The sequence below is a fragment of the Mastigoproctus giganteus genome, chromosome 8, assembly GCF_048544385.1.
Source record: "Mastigoproctus giganteus isolate SK-2022 chromosome 8, ASM4854438v1, whole genome shotgun sequence".
Lineage (NCBI taxonomy): Eukaryota > Metazoa > Arthropoda > Arachnida > Uropygi > Thelyphonidae > Mastigoproctus > Mastigoproctus giganteus.
The window spans coordinates 229,778,401-229,802,086 of record NC_143582.1 but is presented as its reverse complement, the minus strand read 5'-3'; the positions used below and the strand labels follow the sequence as shown (position 1 = coordinate 229,802,086).

Below are 23,686 nucleotides of genomic sequence, written 5' to 3'. Positions count from 1 at the left end.
ACAGGGAGCTAAGTGATTTTGTAATAACTGAGACTAAAGTGGAGGAGAAATTAGTATTAGTAATGGCCGCATGGTGCAAGAAAGCCTATGGCTTATGCTGCACCAGCCAAAAAAAAAAAAAAAAAAAAAAAAAAAATATCCAAACAAAACAATGATAAAAACAAAAAAAAAAAAAATAATAATTAATAAAAAAAAGGAAATTAAACCTATCATCCTATGCGCTTCCCTTACCCGAAAGTACTATCCAGATCACCTTTGAATTTCCCCAAACTGTCGGCTTCTACCACCCATGAAGGCAACTTATTCCAGTAATTTTTAACTCGCTGGCTAAAATAAAACTTCCTGCAGTCCAATCTAAACATTTCTTCCCGTAACTTGAATTTATGTCCCCTAGTTCTAGCATCATTTATAATTTTGAAAATTTCGTCCTCATTCATTTTACTGATGCTTCTCACAGCCTTAAACACCTCAATCAAATCTCCTCTAAGGTGTCTAGTTTCCAAACTCTGCAATCCACATATTCGAAGTCTTTCTTCATAAGGACGCCCTTTTGTCGATCTTACCTGGCGAGTTACCCGTCTTTGCACCCTTTCAAGAAGCTCGATGTCTTTCTTTAGGTGCGGTCTCCATACTTGAACACAGTATTCCAAGTGTGGTCTAACATAAGCCTTATATAATGGGATTATCACGTTCCTATCTCTACTTGCAAAAGTTTGATAGATCATCGATAAGACACCATGGGCCTTCCTTGCAACCTGTTTACAATGCTCATAGAATTTCATGTCTGGCCGTATCGTAACACCCAAGTCCCTTTCCTCCAGTACTGGGTTTAGTTGAACTCCACCAAGTGAATAAGTTATTTTGGGATTACTGTTTCCCAGGTGTAATACCTTACACTTTGTTGGATTAAAGCATAGCTGCCATTTTTCTGACCATTCCTGAAGTCTATCTAGATCACTGTCAAGCTGAAGAAGCTCAGCTTGACAGTGATCATTAACTGCTCTACCAATTTTAACATCATCTGCAAATTTAGACATCACGCCCTCTATCCCTTCATCAATGTCGTTTATGAAAATTAAAAACAACAGTGGCCCTAATACTGATCCTTGGGGAACCCCACTTCTTACATCAACCCAATCTGAGGAATAGCCATTTATCACAACCATCTGCTTCGTAGCCATCCTTTTATCCATCTAAGGATTTTCCCAGTGATTTCAACCTGTTCCAGCTTATAATGCAACCGCTCATGTGGGACTGAGTCAAAAGCTTTACTGAAATCTAAATAAAAGAAATTATTCCCTAAATCCAGCTCGTGAGTGACCCTTTCGAAATAGCGAACCAGATTTGTTAAACATGATTTTCCCTTTACAAAACCATGCTGAGTATCCTCGAGAATTTCAATTCGATCCAAATTGATCCTGAATTCCACCCTTGATCATTGCCTCCATGATTTTCCCTACTAGTGAAGTCAGACTGACAGGTCGATAATTTACAACTTCACTCTTGGAGCCACCCTTATGTATGGGAGATACATTTACACTTTTCCAATCCAAGGGAATCTCCCCAGAGTCTAGTGATGCTCGCATAATTAGCCTCAATGGTTCAATGCACTTGCTTGCCGCCTCTCTTAAGATTATAGGGTGTATTCCATCAGCTCCAGGAGCCTTACTGGTCTGTAGGCTCGAAAGTTTTTTCATTAAATAATCTTGCGAAATTTCAATATCATTAATTACATATTTTTTAACTTCACTCCCACAATTTACCATTGCCACAAAAGGTTTTTCATTTGTAAATATCGATGCAAAATAACTGTTGAGTTCATCTGCACGGCAGCTGGTGTATTTAATACTATCCCCTTTCCCTTATGTAAAGGTCCGATCTGGTTTGTCCTGCTCTTCTTGGCATTTATATATGTGAAGAATTCTTTATCCCCCCTCTTTGCTCTGTTTGCTAGTGATTTCTCATAAACTGCCTTTGCCTGTTGAACCTTTTCTGTGGCTCTATTACACATCACCTTGTAGCTGTTATAGGCTTCAGTACTTTTTATTGCTCTGTAACTTTTCCATGCCACCTTTTTCTGCTCAAGTAATATGGCAACTTCACTATTCATCCAACTTGGAACCCTCCTCGTGGAGTATTTTTTTAATGGTATATGCGCATTCAAGGCATCTGTGATTAATGTTTTAAAAGCGTACCACAGTTCAAATGTATTAATTTTCTGCACGATATCTACCCAGTTAATAGAGGCCATGTAGTACCTTAAGGCATCGTAATTTCCTTTTCTGAAATTAAAACCCATTCCTTTGCCTTTTACTTCTGCTACCTCTCTCGTCATCATCCACCGTAGAACTCCGTGATCACTTCCTGCTACTGGTTCCTCTACTGTCAGCCCTGTTATGTCATCTGATTCACGTGTGATGATGAGGCCTAGGATATTCTTTTCTCTAGTACTTTCCCTGACATGTTGATACAAATAACAGTCATCTAGTTGATTTAAAAATTTTGTTCCCCATGTCGAGTTTCCTTCCCATTTACTCCAATCAATTAGAGGCAAATTGAAATCATACCCATAATAAGGCATTGACGCTTACTTTCCCATTCCATTTGCATGATCTTCACAATCACCTGGTCTGTAGATTACTTCTACTCGCATTATACCTTTGTTTCCAACTATCTCACACTATACAGACTCTATACTAGCATGTGAAATGTCTGAATCCGGGAAAGCTATCGTCGCACTCAGGCTGCTTCTGATAAGAAGCATTACCCCACAACCCCTTCTGTCTACCTTATCCTTCCTAAATACATTATACAAGCCGTACTTGAACTCGTCATCCCCAATTTCCGGGTGGCACCACGTCTCTGTAAGCCCTATTATGTCCACGTTACTTGTTTTAACCAGCAGTTCGAATTCGCTCATTTTATTGACGACACTTCTTGTTGTTAAACATAAAGAAGGCACCTGAGGTGGATGGGATTTATCAAGTTATATTAAAGGAGGCGGCAAATAAGCAAACCCTTAGCCATAATATTGAGAGCTTCCCTGGACTCAGGGGAGGTCACCATGGACTGGAGGTGCGCAAATGTATCACCAATTCACAAAAGGGGTTCAAAAGGTGACACAAGTAACTATAGACTGTTAGTTTAACTTGTGTTCCAGGGAAAATAATGGAATCACTGGTTAAAGAAGCATTTCAGGATCATCTAGACAAGACTGCAGTAATAAAGACACAGCATGGGTTTGTTAAAGGGAGATCTTGTCTGACCAATTTTATTGGATACTATGTGGTCACAAAGGAACTGGATGCAAAAAATAATTTTGATATCATATACTTGGATTTCAGGAAAGCTTTTGATACTGTTGCGCATGGAAGACTGCTGTACAAATGGTAGAGGTATGGCATGGAGGGTTGAAATGGAAGGGTTTTTTTTTTTTTGGCAGATGCTGCATAAGCTTGCTTTCTTGCATCATATGCCTCTACTAATGTTAATTGCTTGAGATTTCTGTTTATTAAATGTTGTGCAGGCTCGAAAGTAATGTCTTGAACGGTTTGCAAATTCCATATTCTCTGAAGATGCTATTTTAGCCTATAGGAAGTCCATACTCTGGACCAAGGTATGATGGAAATCCTCTTTGATGCTGTAAAGGTGGAAAACATCTTAAGCCAACTGGTAAGCAAATTCATTAGTTTATAGATCAAAATTTTTAAGACTGACCAAGAATGGCAGAGGCAACCTGAACACATTTTAGTCACACAAATTCCCAAGAATTTGTGTGACTATGTATCACTCTGGTATTAGTTGAATTCACAAAATTTAATTTTGGAAAAAGTATGTGTAAAATAACAATGAATACCTCATGGTCTGAATCGAGATGTCTCTGGAAGGTAGGCAAGAGTGCAAGGAAAGGGATAAGGATGAAATGCCATTGGTTGTTACCTCTGGTCAGGAGATTGTATTATAGCCATAAAACTGTGCAAGCGAGGTTTGGTAGGAGCATGTGCTGAAGGTTAGCCAGTTGGGAAGTAAGGGAAGTTCAAGTATCTGCAGACAAGGTACAAGTCTGAAGGAATTACACGCTGATTAATGATTTTGATTCTAATGGATGGTTTCAGATGATGCTGAGGTAGGTATATTACAGTTATGTCTATTAGGACTATGGTAGTTGAGAGTAACATAAAGCAGGTGTTTTGCTAAAAACTTGGGGAACAAGTAAGGTTTGAGGGCTTTTAAAGAAAATTGCAACATTGCCTCCCCTTCATTGAACTCTAGAAGTAAAAGCAAAATTATAGCCTGTTGCAGCAGAGAATATAAAAAATTCCTGGCCAGTACTCAGTGACATAGAGGATGTGTATGTCATTGGCAAGGAGAATTTGCTCAATAGCATCCAGTTTGTTGTGAAGGCTGATGGTGTCAGTTTGGTAATTGTGCCGATGGAGGTCTCCAGTGACATAATTGTAGACTGTGCTGCATACCCAGAAAGGGGCCCACTCGTGCCTGTTCTCTTGAAGATTCATTGCTATCAAGGAGGATGGATTACTCGGGATTGTAAATGGGGCATTCTCTTTTCCTCAGAAAAGAATCTGATGTATATGGCTTGGTGCCAAAAGGCAGGATCTACAAAATTTTGGTAGGCAGTGGGTGAATACATAAGGAAGGAGGCTATTTGCTGAGTTTTAAGCTATTTAACTTTGACCGAGAGATTGTGTCCTTCAATAAACATTCCCCTAATGGATTCAAGATATGTTCTAGGTCCAAAATGGGAGGTGAGAATCTTGGTTCTGGTGGAAACTACAGAGATGTTATATTTCTTAGTTAGTTGAGACAGGTGTACTTAACACACAAGAAAGAAGAAAGGAAAGATATACTAGGGAATTTTTGGTATCATGATGCTTTATGATTCAGTCAAGGTTGATGTGTTGTTACCTTAAGTCTTCAGGATAATGAGGCATTTGCTTGATACGTGAACGTTAAGGTTATGCATAAGCAAAAGCATGAGCAAAAATATTAAAAATCAGAAATATCTGCTCAGGAAGATGACAACACATCAGGCTTTAGCAGAGCAAGAAGAATCCACTGGTTGAAAGATTACACTTTGAAGTTAAGTATTATTATCTAAAACTTCATTAACATCAGGAGCATAAAGCGATACAACATACCACAACTTGTGCAGGTACACAGGCTGATCATTTAATTTCATTTTTGTAAACTGAAATTTTGGCAAAAACTGTAGCTCTGGCAAGAATACAGTAACTCAGAGTGACACAACATTGTTTTAGGTATTGACGGAGGAAATTCCCCTGTAAAATACTGTAGTAGTAGTATAGTGGCATGTGATGCAAGAAAGCAAGCATATGAGCTTATGCAGCATCAGCCAAAAAAAAATTACACAACCATTCCCTCTATTTGTCTGGAGGATCTGGACATTTGTACAGATCCTCCAGACAAATAGAGGGAATGTTTTTTTTTTAAGGAGGATCTGGACATTTGTCCAGATCCTCCTTAAATTTATTTAACCTATCAACTTCCAAAACGACAGATGGCAGTTTGTACCAGCAATTAACCACCCGCTGACTAAATGCAAATTTCCGCACATGTATTCCGCATCCGTCTTTCCTCAATTTGAATTTATGCCCCCTTAGGTTCGTAATCTGAAAAAGTGGAAGAATCCCATCAGAATTCAGCATGCTTAACCCATTCAAGGCCTTATACACCTCAATCAGATCACCTTGCAGGTGCCTAGTCTCCAGCAGCTGCAATTTGCAGAACTTAAGCCTTTCTTGGTAAGAGGATCCCTTCATTTCCCTCACCAGTCTTGCCCTTCTCTGTACACGCTCAAGCAAATCTACATCCTTCCTAAAATGAGGCCTCCAGACCTCTACACAGTACTCAAGGCGTGGCCTGACCATTGTCTTATACAGAGGGACAATCACCTCCTTTTCCCTGCTAGCAGAATTCCTATATATCATTGACAAAACCCCATGACCTGCCCTGGCAGCCTGAAAACCCCAAACACGAGAGGTATTAGAACCTATAATACTTAGTACTGTGCTTGGGTTTGAGGTTGAGAAGACGAAAGAAGATATTTGTTGACATTAGCCTTGAAGGACTGAAATTTTCAGGAAATACATATGAAGGAAGGTTGTTCCAGAAAATGGCAGTTGAATGAATCAACGAGGAAGATGACAAGTTAGTTCTGGGAGTTTGAAGTTGGACAGTAAATGGATGTTGGCTGATGGCAGCACGTGTTTGGACTGTTTTGAAAGAGAGAGCGGGAATTATAGAAGCCCAGTGCCCATGGAAGTATCTGTAGGAAAGGCATGCAGCAGAAACAGTATGTGTATGAGACAGCGAGTGGAGAGACTCTGTTAGAGATGAATCATTAATTAACCTAACTGCTCTCTTCTGAATGGAATCTAGAAGCCTGAGAGAGGTTTTGGGGGCACCATCCCAGATGTGGGAACAGTATTCCATGGTAGGGTGTATTTGCGATTTGTACAAAGTGAAGAGCTGTTCGGAAGAAAAGTAATGCCGAGAGCGAAAGAGAAAACCAAGTTTTTTAGATGCAGAGTAAGCAATATTTGTAATGTGCTTGTGCCAAGAGAGATTAGAAGTCAGGGTAATCCCCAAAAGAGATATATCATTTTGCCTAGAAATCGGAGTGTCACTAAAGATAAGCATAGGAGCAGAAGAATGCTTTTTGTGAGATAATAATACTTAAGACAAGACTGAGTTTTAGAAGGATTGAAATCAACTAAGTTGTCTTTGCCCCCCCCCCCCCTCCTGGAGAATTATCTGGAGATCGGCATTTAAGGAATTGGTAGCAGATTTTTGAGAAGTTGAAGCTGATTGCACAGGGCAAAGGTTTCTCAAAGTGGAATGCAATTTGCTGTCATCAGCAAAACTATGGATAGAAAGTCATTAATATACAAAAGGAAAAGAGTGGGGGAAAGAACTGAACCTTAGGGGGACACTGGCATTAGTGGAGAAGATAGAAGACAGAGAGCCATCTACCATCACCCTCAGTGAATGGTAGATGGCTCTCTCAGAAAAACTGGATAACCAATTACAAAAAAACAGTTGGCAAACCATAAGATGGAAGCTTGTTTAGAAGACCTTTAAGCTGAAGTCAAAGAACTCCAAGTGATTAGTAGATGAAAAGTCATCAAAAGACATAACGTGGTCTCGACAATGCCCACCACATACACACTACTCGGACTCCCTCCAGTCGCTATCTGGCAGAGTAGAGGTAGCAAGATTATACATTAGGTAATCAGGAAGCTTCCTAAAGAGTTACCAATAGATTCGGTCCAATGTACTAACTAGCAGCCAGCCTGCAAATGCTGTTTTAGAGCTGTACCTTCAAAATGTAAGGAAGATTGGATCTCGCCACTATGTTCATCGTAACCTCAAAAGTCATCAATCATACTGCATGATGGAAGAGATAGGGAATGGTTGACCGGAACTTAGCTCTGGAGACTAAACATGGGTTCCACCACTTCAAGCCTCCAATAAGCAAAGTGGTGGTATTTGACCGGTTGATGAGAGTCATCTACCACCTAGTACTGCCTGGTAAGACAGAGGGGCAGCATTGCTCTGTGTGGTGTGGGCACCACACCTCGACCCCTGATTACATTGATTCACACCTGGGTGGTGGCGCCTCCGTAGCCAGGTGGGAAGGAGCAGCAGTGCGTAGCACACGCTTCTTGATTAGACCGGGGTTCGAGCCCGTCACCACCAAATACGGATGATGCGGAAAGGTCAGGAAATGGCCACCGCATATCCCGAAGCAATATGGCCTAAGCTGCTAATGCTCCTAAAAACCAAAAAAAAAAAAAAAAAAAAAAAAAAAAACCACCTGGGTGGTCACCCACCGTGTGCTTGTGCATGGAGGTTATACCCAGGATTTCTAACAGTCCCACCATCGTGAAGGTGCAAGCAGAGGATTTGGCTGTGACAGACCTTCCGAACTTCGGCGAAATCGGGTACATTTGACTTGAGTGTCACCTGAATATCAGTTCCATCAGCGGTTTAGACTCTGATGGAAGTACAGCTTGACTGGCATATCTGAGAGAATGTCTGTGACAACCTCAAGGACCACTACTACTTATAAAAGGGCAAATTGAAATCTATAATGAACATGTTTCCTGTTCCATCCCCATCTAGAGGCTCTCACAGTTTTCTGGTCAGTAGTATACCCTTTCCAGCACTCTCATTTCCCTCTTTGTTTTCCAATATCTCACACTACACAGAGTTTATGTTGACATGAGTTACTTACATATCAGGAACTCCCTTATTGTACAGAGATTGTGGATGCCTCCGTAGCCAGGTGGGCAGGAGCAGTAGTGCGTAGCACACCCTTCTTGATTAGACCAGGGTTCGAGCCCGTGAGCTACCAAATACAGATGATGCGGAATGGTCAGGGAATGACCATGCATATCCCTGGAGCAATATGGCCTTAGTTGCTAATGCTCCTAAAAACCAAATAACAACAACAACAATAACAACAGAGATTGCTTTTCACTAACTTGACCTCTACCTCAACTGTTCTGTCTCTTCTTTCTAAATATATTGTTGAATCGATATCCATAATTTTACATAATTTTTCTGGTCCCATGATGATGTGCATCAAGCCAACTCACATCTATAATGCCCATTCCTTTCAGTACAGTTTTTTCCATATATATATTTTTAAAATTACAGTTAATAGGAATCCGATTCTAATGCTAACAAATTTCTTACTAGACTTTCATCAACCTTAAATAATAAATTGTTTATTAATTTATTATTAAATTAATAAACATTAATTAATGTTTATTAATCTTTTTCTAGCCTGATCGTCAAACACTCATGTGGAGTGCTACTTGGCCAAAGGAGGTACTTGCCTTAGCAGAAGAATTTCTTAAAGATTATGTGCAGATCAACATAGGAGCCCTCCAACTCTCTGCAAATCATAATATCATTCAAATAATAGAAATATGCGAGGAACAAGAAAAAAGTCAGAAGTAAGTAATAGCTTTCCTAAAACTATATTATTTTAATTTTTTGTAGTGATAGAGGTAGCTTTTTTCGAATTATCAGTCTGATAAAGTCATACTCTGAGACAATAAATGGATAAAACTAATTTTGTAAATAAATTCTATGTAATCTTTGCTGCCTTGCATTGATTTTCCATTTTTACTTATACTAACTGTTAAAAATTTTCTTGTTTGAAAGAGCACAAGCATAATCACGAAGATTTTAAACTTCCTGGAAAACTCTCATCAGAATAAATGGGTCATATTTCAGAAATTAATTCTAGATGCTATGTATTATTTCATACATTTAAAACTTATTGTAGGAAATGATGCATAGTTGGTTAGTGCAGAAGAGTATTAAATTTCAACTTCTACATTGAAATAAAAACTGTGCAACTTTATTAACTGCTGCCCTGGGCAAATGAAGTCCACTATTACAGCGATAAATTTTACTCCTATACATGTTGATAATAATTCACCATTCGGCATTAAGTAATAAAAATGGAATACATAAGAAAGGCACCTTGGGTGCCTTTCTTTTGTATTTCTTAAAGCCACCCACAATCTCTATTTGGGTGGCTTTAAGAGAAACAGTGAAAGAAGTAAGCTAACTCAGCTTTAATTATGAGAGCATCCTTGGATTCAGGATGTCCCTAAAGAGTGAAGAAGTGCAAATGTATCCCCAGTTCAAAAAGTGGGATCAGAGGGTGACATTAGTAATTACTGACTTGTTAGTTTAACTTCTGTTCCAGGAAAAATAATGGAGTCACTGGTAAAGGAAGTAATGTAGGATCATCAAGACAGGGCTACATTTATACTTGACACACAGCATGGGTTTGTTAAAGGAAAGTCTTGTCTCACCAGTTTTATTGGGAACTATGATGTGGTCCCAAAGAAACTGAATGCAAACATTAATTTTGATATCATATACAGTCAGTCTTCGTATAGCACGATAGTTGTGTTCCTAGAAATCCTCGTGCAATACAAATAACAGGCCCTATGGGAAAAATAGGGTTAGGTGCCGACCACCCAAGATTGAACACACATTTGTAACCAAAACATTACCAAACACAATAAATAATCGTAATAAAATATTTACGTATTTTATTACGACTATTACGTAAGAAAATATTGTTAATTCTTTTGCTTCTATCGTAAGCAAACTTGTTTTTTTGTTTGATTTTCTATCCAAACAGATGACAGCCATTCCATCTCTTCCAATTCTTTGGGTCTTGATCTAATGGATTTTAATTACACTTTGAGTTGTTCCTGCTATGAAACTTGTTTTTATTTTCTCTGCATTCTTTCTAATTTTCGGCATTGCCTCATTTAGGCCAGTAGCATGTGCAATATCACATGGTCTTAATTTTGCTCAGTGTTTCAAATTTTCATATTTTTTCTCTATCAACAGAGGCGGACTGACCATAAGCCTTACCGGGGAAACACTGATGGGCCGGAGGCCAGAAGATGATGGAGGCCAGTAATTTTGGCCATAAATGCTTGTATATTTATGCAGTACTTTGCATTTGTACATCACACCATTCACACCATTCCCTCCAAATGGCTGTCCAGGTCCTCCTTAAATTTATTCAACCTATCAACTTCCACAATGACAGATGAGGGCGCTGTCGCAGTACTCAAGGTGTGGCCTGACCATTGCCTTATACAGAGGGACAATCACCTCCTTTTCCCTGCTAGCAAAATTCCTATATATCATTGACAAAACCCCATGACCTGCCTTGGCAGCCTGTCTGCATTGCTCAGAAAACTTCATATCTGACTGCACAATTACTCCCAGGTCTTTTTCATTTTCTACCACCTTAAGTGTAGTACCACACAGTTGGTACTTTTCTCTTGGGTTACTTCTACCCATATGCAGTACTTTGCATTTGTCAAGGTCAAACTTCAGTTGCCACTTAGCCCATCTGCCGAAATTATCTAAATCCTGTTGCAGTAGCATACTGCCATTACTGTCATTAACAACCCTGCCAACCTTTGTATCATCTGCAAACTTCGACATTAAGCATGATATACCTTCATCAATATCATTGATAGATATACAAAACAACAGTGGACCCAACGCTTTGACCCAGTCTGCCTCTGACCCAGTCTGCCTCTTTGACCCAGTCTGCCTCTGTTTATCAATATTGCTTTTCTTTTTCTCTCTGCATCTGTAGTGTCTTCACCAGGATGCTTCCTTTTCACACCTTTTAAGTATTTTACTCATTTTTAGGGAATACAGCACAATTACAAAATGAGGAGGCATGCTTGATACACATAAACAAAGCTGTGCATGTGTAGCAACTGAATAAACAACACTGTAAAGGCAGAGACACATTAACATCTCACTAGCTCACATTTTGCTAAAACACATTTCTGGGGGTTACTACCATAAAACAATAAAAACTATTTCCCGCTGTGTTTCTGCTAGTGGAAGCTGTTATAAACTGGTAGTAAACTCGATCTAATTGCATTTGCAATAATACCGATAGCTGGAATTATGTCGGTTTTTACGTTTGGCGAAAAGCGTTTCCCCTTCACTGATATAAAAAATATACATTTTCAGAATCTTCTCTTTATTACTATCATGTTGCGTTCAATTTCAGGTTATTCCGCATTCGACTGCCATTTCTTGTAAGCACAAAGGTGAATCGTGTATAAGCGAATTCGGTTCGTGTTATACACGATATCGTTCCCCTATTTATAAATAATGTATGATCGAATTCGTGTAGTGTAAAGATGTGTTATACAAGAACTGACTGTACTTGAATTTTGGGAAAGCTCTTGACATTGTTGCACATAAAAGACTGCTGTACAAATTGGCACACACTGCTGTACAAATTGGCATTAAGGGCAAGTTGCTGCTATGGATAAAAGGATGATTGAATGGGAGAAGACAGAAAGTGGTAATCAGTGGACACTGCTTTTGTGTACTAATTTTATTAGTGGAGTACCTCTATATTTATAGTAGTAGTAGTGGCATGTGATGCAAGAAAGCAAGAGATGAGCTTATGCAGCATCAGCCAAAAAAAAAAAATTACACAACCATTTCCTCTAAACATTTGTCCAGATCGTCTTTAAATTTATTTAACCTATCAACTTCCAAAACAACAGATGGCAGTTTGTACCAGCAATTAACCACCCGCTGACTAAAGGCAAATTTCCGCACATGTATTCCACATGTCTTTCCTCAATTTGAATTTATGCCCCCTTAGGTTTGTAATCTGAAAAAGTGGAAGAATCCCATCAGAATTCAGCATGCTTAACTCATTCAAGGCCTTATACACCTCAATCAGATCACCTTGCAGGTGCCTAGTCTCCAGCAGCTGCAATTTGCAGCTGCAGTTCTGCAATTTGCAGAACTTAAGCCTCTCTTGGTTAGAGGATCCCTTCATTCCCCTCACCAATCTTGTTGCCCTTCTCTGTACACACTCAAGCAAATCTACATCCTTCTTAAAATGAGGCCTCCAGACCTGTACGCAGTACTCAAGGCCCACACCTTGAGTACTGTGTATACCACGTCTAGAGTACAGGCTTGAGTGGCCTGACCATTGCCTTATACAGAGGGACAATCACCTCCTTTTCCCTGCTAGCAGAATTCCTATATATCATTGACAAAACCCCATGACCTGCCCTGGCGGCATTGTTCAGAAAACTTCATATCTGACTGCACAATTACTCCCAGGTCTTTTTCATTTTCTACCACCTTAAGTGTAGTACCATACAATTGGTACGTTTCTCTGGGGTTACTTCTACCCATATGCAGTACTTTGCATTTGTCAAGGTTAAACTTCAGTTGCCACTTCTTAGCCCATCTGCCCAAATTATCTAGATCATGTTGCAGTAGCACACTGCCATTACTGTCATTAACAACCCTGCCAACCTTTGTATTATCTGCAAACTTCGACACTAAGCCTGATGTACCTTCATCAATATCATTGATAAATATACAAAACAATAGAGGACCCAACACCGAACCCTGTGGGACTTCACTAATAACATTAGTCCACAAAGAGCAGCACCCATTAATTACCACCCTATGTGTTGTCCCACTCAACCATCCTTTTATCCATTGTAGCAACTTACCCTTAATACCATTCTGCTCCAATTTGTATAATAGTCTTCCAATGATATTGATGAAAGCAAAGCAGGTTTAATGTCTGCAGGTGATACAAAGGTTGGTAGGTTGCTTAATACCTACCAACTTGGACATTAAGTCTAATATAACTTCATCAATATCATTCATAAATATTGAAGACAACAATGGGCCCTGCACAGAACATTAGCATTAGCAAAGGCACATGAGGCAAGAAAGCAAGCTTATATAGCATCAGTCAAAAAAAAAAAAAAAAAACCCTTATTTCACCCATCCACTCGCTCCAAATGTTTGTCAAGTTCTGCCTTGAATCTGTTTAAGCTATCAATTTCTACAACGACAGATGGAAGTTTGTTCCAGCAATCCACCACCCGCTGGCTAAAGGCAAACTTCCGCACATCTATCCTACAACCGTCTTTCCTCAATTCGAATTTATGCCCTTTATGGCGATTATTCTGAGCAAGAGGAAGAATCCCATCAGCATTGAGCATGCTCAAACCATTCAAGGCTTTATCCATCCCAATCAGATCACCTCGCAGGTGCCTAGTCTCCAGACACTGTAATTTGCAAAACTTAAGCCTTTCTTCGTAAGAGCAATCCTTTGTTCCATTCACTAATCTTGTTGCCCTTCTCTGTATTCTTTCCAACAGCACTACATCCTACTGAAAATGAGACCTCCAGACCTGTATATACAAAGGGTACTAGGAAAGTTTTGCAATACAGCTTTTTTTATTTAATTTTTTCAAAGTAATTTCCTCTACATTCAATACACCTCTCCATCCTCCAAAACCAATCTTTAAACCAGTTCTGCCAAGTTTCACTAGGGAGTAAAGCACACTCGTTGTCCCAAGCCCGTAGTAGGTCCTCATCACTGGAAAACCGCCTCCCTTTTAGCTTCATTTTCACATGCGGGAACAGTGCAAAGTCACAGGGAGCAAGGTCTGGACTGTAGGGAGGGTGCTCGAGAAGTTTCAGTCCTGTCGTGGTCAAATATTCGGTGCAGGCTTTGGCGCGGTGAGCTGGAGCATTTTCGTGATGGAGGTACCAGGTGTCCATTCTTGACTTTGGCCGCAGGTTCTTCATAGATCCAATGACTTTAGGCAGGCATTGTTCAGTATACCACTTAGCTGTGACTGTCTTCTGCGTGTCCAAAACGACACGTTCCACAATTCCACTCGATTTGAAAAATACAGCTATCATTTTCTTCTTTACAGATCGGGATTTTCTGACAATCACGGGTGTGTCGTCATCATCAAAGACTCAAACTTTGTTTTGAGCCTTGGTCGGCAGATCGTAAGAGTACAGCCAAGTCTCGTCACCTGTCACGATGTTGTTCACATACTGAGATTGTCCCTTATCAAACTTTTTTAACATCTCCCGGCACCAAGTCATACGTCGTGTCATCTGCTCTTCAGTCAGTTGATGCGGCACCCAGAGAGAACAAAGTTTCTTCACGTGCAAATGATCTTGCAGAATCGAACGAATTGCTGGTGCATTTAGGCCCAAATTATCCTCTATCTGTTGGTAGGTCACTCGCCTGTTTTCGTCAAGCATTTTCCTCACAGCAGTAACGTTTTCCTCTGTAACTGACGTTCGTGGCCTTCCCGGCCTCTCAGAATCCTCCAGAGTGAAATTTCCCCTTTGGAATTCTCTATACCACCTGAATATCGTTGTACGATGTGGACAATCATCATCTAGTGCAAGAGTCATTTCTTCTAAACACTGGTCTATTGTTAAACCACGCACAAAATTATACCGCAAAACTGTCCTTATCTCATTTCGTGACCACGATGCCATCGCAAGCACTTTACACTCTCAGTACTAATGAATAAAGAAAATGGCAGAGAAGAAAAATGCATGGGATACATACAAATTAACACGTGACACGGACGCCTATGATAGATACAAGTTGATCTGTAACCAAGTTACAAAGGAGGTTAGGCAGGCGAAGGCAGATTACGAGAGATCCTTGGCAAGGGATGCGAAGAAAAACAGCAAAGAGTTCTTTACTTATGTAAACTCTAGAAGGAAGGGGATGAATCAGATTGGTCCACTTGAGATCGATGGGTCAACTGTTGATGACCCTGCTCGGGTAGCTAACAAACTAAATGAATATTTTGCATCGACATTCACACATGAGGAGTTATTCAGCGAGGGGAATGCCAGAGGTGTATTCAATTCTAGCAGTAAGCTAGAGAATCTTGTAATAACTGAGAGCAAAGTGGAGGAGAAATTGTTGAAGATAAACACAAGAAAGGCACCTGGGGTGGATGGGATCTATCCAGTTATATTAAAGGAGGCAGCAAAGGAGGTAAGCAAACCCTTAGCCATAATTATGAGAGCTTCCTTGGACTCAGGGGAGGTACCCATTGACTGGAGATGTGCAAATGTGACCCCAATTCACAAAGGGGGATCAAAGGCTGACACAAGTAATTATAGACCTGTGAGTTTAACTTCTGTTCCCGGAAAATTAATGGAGGCACTGGTGAAAGAAGCACTGCAGGATCATCTAGACAAGACTTCGGTTATAGCTAGGACACAGCATGGTTTTGTTAAGGGGAAGTCTTGCCTGACCAATTTGATTGGATACTATGATGCAGTCACAAAAGAACTGGATGCAGGGAATAACTTTGATATTATATACTTGGATCTTAGAAAGGCTTTTGATACTGTTGCACATGGAAGACTGCTGCACAAATTGGAGCAGTGTGGCATTGGAGGCAAGTTGCTGCTATGGATAAAGGGGTGGTTGAGGGGGAGAAGACAGAGAGTGGTAATCAATGGACACTGCTCATCGTGGACTAATGTTATTAGTGGAGTCCCTCAGGGTTCAGTATTGGGGCCTTTATTGTTTTCTGTATTTATAAATGATATTGATGATGGTATATCAGGCTTAATGTCCAAGTTTGTGGACGATACGAAGGTTGGCAGGGTTGTCAAGGACACTACTGACACTATTCTGCTGCAACAGGATTTGGAAAGGTTGAGCAGATGGGCTTCGAGGTGGCAAATGAAGTTTAACATTGACAAATGTAAAGTACTACATATGGGAAACAGCAACCCCAGAGCAGCGTATCAACTCTGTGGTACTACACTGACAGTGGTAGAGAATGAAAGGGACCTGGGGGTGGTGGTGCAGGCAGATATGAAGTTCTCTGAGCAGTGCAGACGAGCTGCAAGAGTAGCTCATGGTGTATTGTCAATGATATATAGGAATTTTTCTAGCAGGGATAAGGAGGTGATTATTCCCTTGTATAAGGCAATGGTCAGGCCACACCTAGAGTACTGTATACAGGCCTGGAGGCCTCATTTCAGGAAGGATGTAGAGCTGCTGGAAAGAGTACAGAGAAGGGCAACTAGATTGGTGAATGGGACAAAGGGGTTCTCTTACGAAGAAAGGCTTAAGTTTTGCAAATTACAGTGTCTGGAAACTAGGCACCAGCGGGGTGATCTGATAGAGGTGTACAAAGCCTTGAATGGTTTGAGCATGCTCAATGCTGATGGGATTCTTCCTCTAGCTCAGAAAAATCACCTGAGGGGGCATAAATTCAAATTGAGGAAAGACAGATGTAGGATAGATGTGCGGAAATTTGCCTTTAGCCAGCGGGTGGTTGGTGGGTGGAACAGACTTCCATCCCTTGTCGTGGAAGTTGATAGCCTAAATAAGTTTAAGGCTCAGCTGGACAGGTATTTCGAACGAACAGAGGGGTGAAGTGGAAGTGGTTATTTTTATTTATTTATGTTACTTTTTTTTTTTTTTTTGGCTGATGCTGCATAAGCTTGCTTTCTTGCATCAAATGCCTCTACTAATGCTAATGCTAATGCTAATAACTGAGCCCATCGACTTGGCGCGGCAGCTACAATGCACGTATGAACATGTCTCAACATGCAGCAACAAGCAGCTTCCTGTGATTCATTGTTGCGTCATATTGCAAAACTTTCCTAGTACCCTTTGTAGTACTCAAGGTTTGGCCTGACCATTGCTTTATACAAGGGGATAATCACCTCCTTATCCCTGCTAGAAAAATTCCTGTATATCATTGACAAGACACCACGAGCTACCCTTGCAGACCATTTGCACTGCTCAGAAAACTTCATATCTGCCTGCACAATTACCTCCAGGTCCTTTTCATTCTCTACCACTGTTAGTGTAGTACCACAGAGTTGATACGTTATTCTGGGGTTACTGCTTCCCGTATGTAGTACTTTACATTTGTCAATGTGAAACTTCATTTGCCACCTCTCAGCCCATCTACTCAACTTCTAGATCCTGTTGCAGCAGCGTACTGTTATTGCCCTTCTGTGTACCCTTTCACTAGTTCTACATCCTTCCTAGATTCAGACTTCTCGACATGAATGCAGTACTCAAGCTATGCCCTGACTATTGCTTTATACGAAGTGATAATCACCTTCTTATCCTTCCTAGGATGATTCCTGATTATCATTGACAAGACCATATGGGCTGCTCTGTGTGCCTGTCTGCACTGCTAAGAAAACTTCACTTCTGAATGCCTATTACCCCCAGGTCCTTTACACTCTACATTACCCTGAATGTAGTACCACACAGTTGGAAGGTTACTTTGGGGTTACTGCTACCCATATACAGTACTTTGTGTTTGTCAATGTTAAACTTTAATTGACATCTCTTAGCCCATCTACCCAACTTTCTAGATCCTGTTTTAGTAGCGTGCTGTCATTACTCTCATTAACAACCCTGTCAACCTTTGTCTCATCCCCAATCTGCAAACTTGGATATTAAATTTGATATACTTTCATTAATATCATTGATAAATATAGAAAAACAACAATTGGCCCAACACCGAACCCTGGGGGGGGCTCCACTAATAAATTTTTAGTCCACGAAGAGCATGTGATGCTCTTCACTCTGTCTTCTCCCACTCAGCCATCCCTTTATCCATAGCAGCAACTTGCCTTTAATGCCATACTGCTCCAATTTATACAGCAGCCTTCTATGTGGAATGGTATCAAAAGCTTTCCTTAAATCCAAGTATAATATATCAAAATTATTTTTTGCATCCAGATATCCACTTATTTTGAAACCAAATTTTAGTATCCAATCAAATTGGTCAGACAAGTCTTCCCCTTAAACCCATGCTGTCTGAACTGTAACTGCAGTCTTCTTGATGATTCTGCAATGCTTCTTGAACCAGTGGCTCCATAATTTTCCCTACAACAGGCAGTAGTTAAAAAACAACCTCCCCCAAATCCAATTATGCTCTCAAAATTATGGCTAAGGGTTGCCTACTCCTTTTGCTGTCTCCTTTAATATAGGAGACAGCAAATATTATGTTTAACTTCATCAATTTATACTCCATTCTGCTCTTAGTTATTACAGAATCCTTTAGTTCCCTGTTAGTTTGATAAACTTTTTTCATTCCCCTCCCTAAATAACCTTCATGTGTGAATGTAGATGCAAAATATCATTCAGTTTGTCAGCTACCTGAGCAGGATCATCAAAAGTTGAACCATTGATATCAAGTGGATGAATCTCATTCACCCCCTTCCTTCTAGAGTTCACATAAGTAGAGAAGTTTCTGCTGTTTTTCTTTGCATCGCTTGCCTAACCTCCTTTATGACTTGATTACAATCTAGTTTGTATCTGCCATGAGCTAGTCTGTAATTGCTGTTGGTAATGTCATCAGCAATTACAGATTTAATTTAAATTCTATACAGTGATCCCACTGTATAGAATTTAAAAACTGTCTGAGACCACTGTAGTTTTTGAAAGCAAAAACCATTCCCTTTACTCCTTATGTTAATTAAATTGATAATTTATTTATCCCTATTTTGTGTTACAATTGTTGGGAGATAACAGCAAGAAGGGAGGGAGAACACATAAATCTTTAAATAACCTCACATCAGCATACTGTGATCTCTGCCACCGAGTCATTCATTTATCTGCAGATCCTTAATGCTTGAATAATCACTGCTGATAATTGGATCAGAAGTATTACTCCCTCTGGTGACCAATCCACAAGTTCCAGTTAATATCTGGGAAGTTAAAATCCCCCATTATAAGACCTTCTGATTTACTGGCATTCTCTATTTCTCTGTACAGTTATTCCTTGTACTCATCAGCTTCATTAGGTCTATAACTAACCTCATGTTTGCTTTCCCGGTGCTTATGTCACACCAGACTCAAGATTACATTGTCCATCAATGTCAACTGGATTCACTGGCTCAGATTTTGTGTTTCTTAACTAACAGTATAACTCCTCCTCCCTTCCTATCCTGTTTGTCCTTTCTATACACTTTATATTCCCAAAATTTCAGTTCTGCATTCCTTACGTTTGTGTGACACCATGTCTCTCATATCCCAATAATATCCACACCATCAAATTTACCCCTGTCTCGCAACTTTATTTCAAGAGTGATCTGTACTTGTTAAGTCCACCGATATCCTACTCTTAATATCATTGGTGCCAAATTTATCAAATTTATTTACTATAATCCTAGCTTTGGTGTACATGCAACTATACATGCACCTGTTTTTACTCCTAGATACCCTAACATAGCCCATATATTTACTTGTTTTATGACTCCCCCCTCCAGCAGTTCTTGAAATCCCCAGCAACTTGCTTTCCAGGCTGCTGCTCATTCCAATAGAAGCGTTGCAAGAATCACTTTCATCTCTGCCTGTGGCTACTCTTAATCTATTGATCTGTGAATCCCCCCCCCAATCTAACAGTTTTCCGACCCACCTAATAATCTCTCGATAGCATCAACGATAATTCTTGCACCGTTTCTATTTAAGTGTATCCCATCCCTGTAGAAGCAGTCTCTCCTGTTAACAAGCACAGACCATGCTGTGAAAAATTCTACCCCATGGGCATTGCATAATCTCTCCAGGGCCGAATTGATTTACAAGACTCTCATCATATCTGACCTACTGACATCATATCTGACTCTCATCATATCTCATCTACTCTCACCCTTCTATCGTGTCTTGGCAGAATTGTAGACACCTTCAATTTAACCCTGTCTCGCAACTTTATTTCAAGAGCGATCTGTACTTGTTAAGTCCACTGATCTCCTACTCTTAATATCATTGGTGCCAACATGTACATCACCTTTTTGCCCTTATAAGATGATATCTGCTCTACAACGTGATCAACTTTTGCCCTCTGGCAGACATACCCACAATCTCTTTAATTTTTTTTTTTTTTTTAATTACTTCTTTAGCTAGTGATTCCATAATCTTCTTGGGAACAGACATTAAGCTAACAGATCTGTAATTCCTCATATTGCCTTTTGTTTTTCCCTTTATGAACTGGGGATATATTCACCCTTCTGTAGTCCATAAGGACCTACCCTGAAACCAAGGGTCAGGGTACCTTTAGCCATAATTATGGCTAAAGGTTTGCTAATCTTTTTTGCTACCTCCCTTAATATAATTGGATAGATTCCATTCACCCCATGTTTTTTTTTTTTTTTTTTTATCCATCCTCAACAATTTCTAATCCACTTTCCTTTCAGTTATTTCAAAGTCATTTAGCTCCTCATTAGAGTTTGATAAACTTCTGAAATCTCTATCCTTAAAGAATTCCTCATGTGTGAATGTAGATGCAAAAACCTATTCAATTTGTATGCAACCTGAGAAGAGTCATCAACAGTTAACCCATGGACATCAAGTGGCTTAATGTGATTCAATATAACCATAGAAGTCCTTGCTGGTTTTCTTTGCATTTTTTACAGAGACTGCTTACATAATCTGCCTTAGCTTGCCTGACCTCGTTTTTGACTTGATTACAGTCTAATTTGTATCTATCATAGGCTTCTGTATCACTGCTGATAACCAGATCAAGAGTATTGCTTCTCCTTGTCTCTCTAACTTGCTGTTGAAGAAATTCACAGTACTCTTGCTTTGAGTGACCAATCCACAAATTTCAGGCAACTTGAAATCTTGAAAGCAACTTTCAATCTTGAAAGTTAAAATTACGAGACATTCTGATTTTCGCTGGCCCATAGCTTCTAGTGTTTTGGGTGTTGATTACCTGGCCTTGGATGGAAAGCACAAATCCTTCAGTCTCAGGGAGGAGCATTCTGCTTGTGAGCCATGTATTGGAATCCATTTATCTATGTGATCTTGATTCAGGTCATTGTGGTGTCTGCTGTGGAGTGTCTTCTTTGCCCATCTTTCTGTGATCACTGTCACCTGGTTTCTAGCTTATTTTATGCAGTCTGCATGAAGTAGACTACTCACCTAAGCCTTCCCGAGTGAAACAAGCCTCATCCACGAACAAAACATAGGCTGGAAAATTCAAGTCTTGAACACTTTCTTGGAGAAAACACTGCGCAAAAGCCACACGTGCAGGATGATCTTGGGAAAGCAGTAACTGAACCCTTTGGAGATGAAAGGGGTGTAAGGAATCATCATGCCAGACACACTGTACACTGCAATGAGACACTCCCTAAGGCAGAGGCAACGGCACGTGTGCTGGTAGTAAAATTATTCTGGACGGCATTCAACACAGTTTCTTCCATAGTGGGAGTTCGCGTCAAACGTGGTCTGCCTGCACTACTCTTGTTATCTCTAAATGACCCATAATCGCACAAATTTTGATGCACACGTGCAAACAAATGGTGGTTCGGTACATATCTGTCTGGGAAGTGTTCTCCATAAATTCCTTAAGTGGCTCGTCCATTGCCCTCTGCTAATCCATACTCTAGGTGCATGTCTGCCAGCTCACATTTCGTATATCGATGCATGCTCTTCGTGCACCGACTACTGCTTGAATGAGTAAACCAGAAATTTTCCCTTTCGCGAACTGATGAACAGCACCGTGTACCGACTTACGGTGACATTTCTGGTTATGGGTTCCTACGCGATTCACATTCCTTTAGATATTGCCTACCTCCCCCTAAACATTTGTACCAATATTTTTGAGACACCCTGTATATAATTTGTATAATTATATTATTGTAATAAATATTATGTAATATATATATTTTTTAATATTTTATATATATATATATATATATATATATATATATAGAGAGAGAGAGAGAGAGAGAGAGAGAGAGAGAGAGAGAGAGAGAGAGAGAGAGAGAGAGAGTTGGATCTAACAGGCAGAAAATTCAATGAGGGTACCGCAAAATAAAATAAATTACCTAAGGATGCCGTTATTAAACAAAGGTTGAAAACCACTGATCTAGACAAATGCAAGATACGCGGAGTGCATTAAGGAAAATTAACAGCTGGTACTGTTAGCTGCAGACTGGTAAAGAGATGTGAGCCATGGCAGAGGGAGAGACCTACAAATACCTGGGGACAATGCAAGCTCAGCAATTACAGCTCAAGGAAATCAACACGGCCTGACTGAAAAATACTACCAGAAACTCAGAAGCAAAGCTGAACAGAGGGAACACAGTTAAAGCCATAAACACACACCTATGCAGTCCCAGTGCTAAAATTGATTGGATAAGTGAAGAGCATCCTCAAAAAAGACTGTGTCCACAGCAAATACAAGAAAAAAATCCAAGAATAGGAGCATACTTGGACCCACTGGTGCAGAACATCCTCGAACTCAGCAAGGGACTATGCTGCTACAAAGAGAGCTCCCAGAGTATAATAAACAATCAAATCTTTTGAGGACTAAAGACCCTTCTACAGGGATCTCGGAAAAGAGAGGAAAGAAGGAAACATACCACCGAAGTGGAAAAGGATTGAGGAGTTCTGGGGCAACGTAAGGAGCAGTGAACTAAGCCATAAAAGCTGAGCCCCCTGGACACAACTAGAATGGAAGAAAACCAAGGACATATGAGAGATGGGAAGATTCGGGAAGAAAAAGTAAAACAGTTGATCAGGATCTTCTACAGCTGGCAAACCCCAGGAATACATAACGTCCACAACTAATGGTACAAGAAGCTCACTTGCACACACAAGCACCTAGCAGAGCAGCTCACCCGAATGATAACGCACCCAGAGACAATCCTGAAGTTTCTTATGCAAGTATCACATAAATTCAGTGCGCCTCCATAGCCAGGTGGGCAGGAGCAGCAGTGCGTAGCACACACTTCTTGATTAGACCGAGGTTCGAGCCCATGACCACCAAATACAGAGGATGCGGAAAGGTCAGGGAATGACCACCGCATATCCCTGGAGCAATATGGCCTTAGTTGCTAATGCTCCTAAAAACCAAATAACAAACAAACAAACAAACAAACATAAATTCAGATAAGGAGGTTAGGCAGGCAAAGGCAGATTATGAGAAATCTTTGGCAAAGGATGCAAAGAAAAACAGCAAAGAGTTCTTTACTTATGTAAACTCTAGAAGGAAGGGGATGAATCAGATTGGTCCACTTCATATCGATGGGTCACTGTCGATGATCCTGCTCAGGTAGCTAACAAACTAAATGAATATTTTGCATCGACATTCACACATGAGTTATTCAGCATGAGTTATAAAGGAAGTAAGAAAAACATTAGCCACAATGATGAGAACTTCCTTGGACTCAGGGGAGGTACCCACAGACTGGAGATGTGCAAATGTGACCCCAATTCACAAAGAAGGATCCAAGGCTGACACAAGTAATTATAGACCTGTGAGTT

The 23,686-nt window shown here is 40.2% G+C and overlaps 1 protein-coding gene across 1 annotated transcript in view; it reads left to right on the top strand.

Moving 5' to 3' along the window:
- LOC150082406 (putative ATP-dependent RNA helicase DDX5) overlaps positions 1-23,686 on the top strand; it is a 361,473-nt gene that overhangs the window by 166,252 nt on the left and 171,535 nt on the right. The window contains exon 8 of the mRNA XM_090379268.1: positions 8,833-9,005. Coding sequence (XP_090235394.1) covers positions 8,833-9,005 — 173 coding nt within the window. The remainder of the gene's footprint in view (positions 1-8,832; positions 9,006-23,686) is intronic.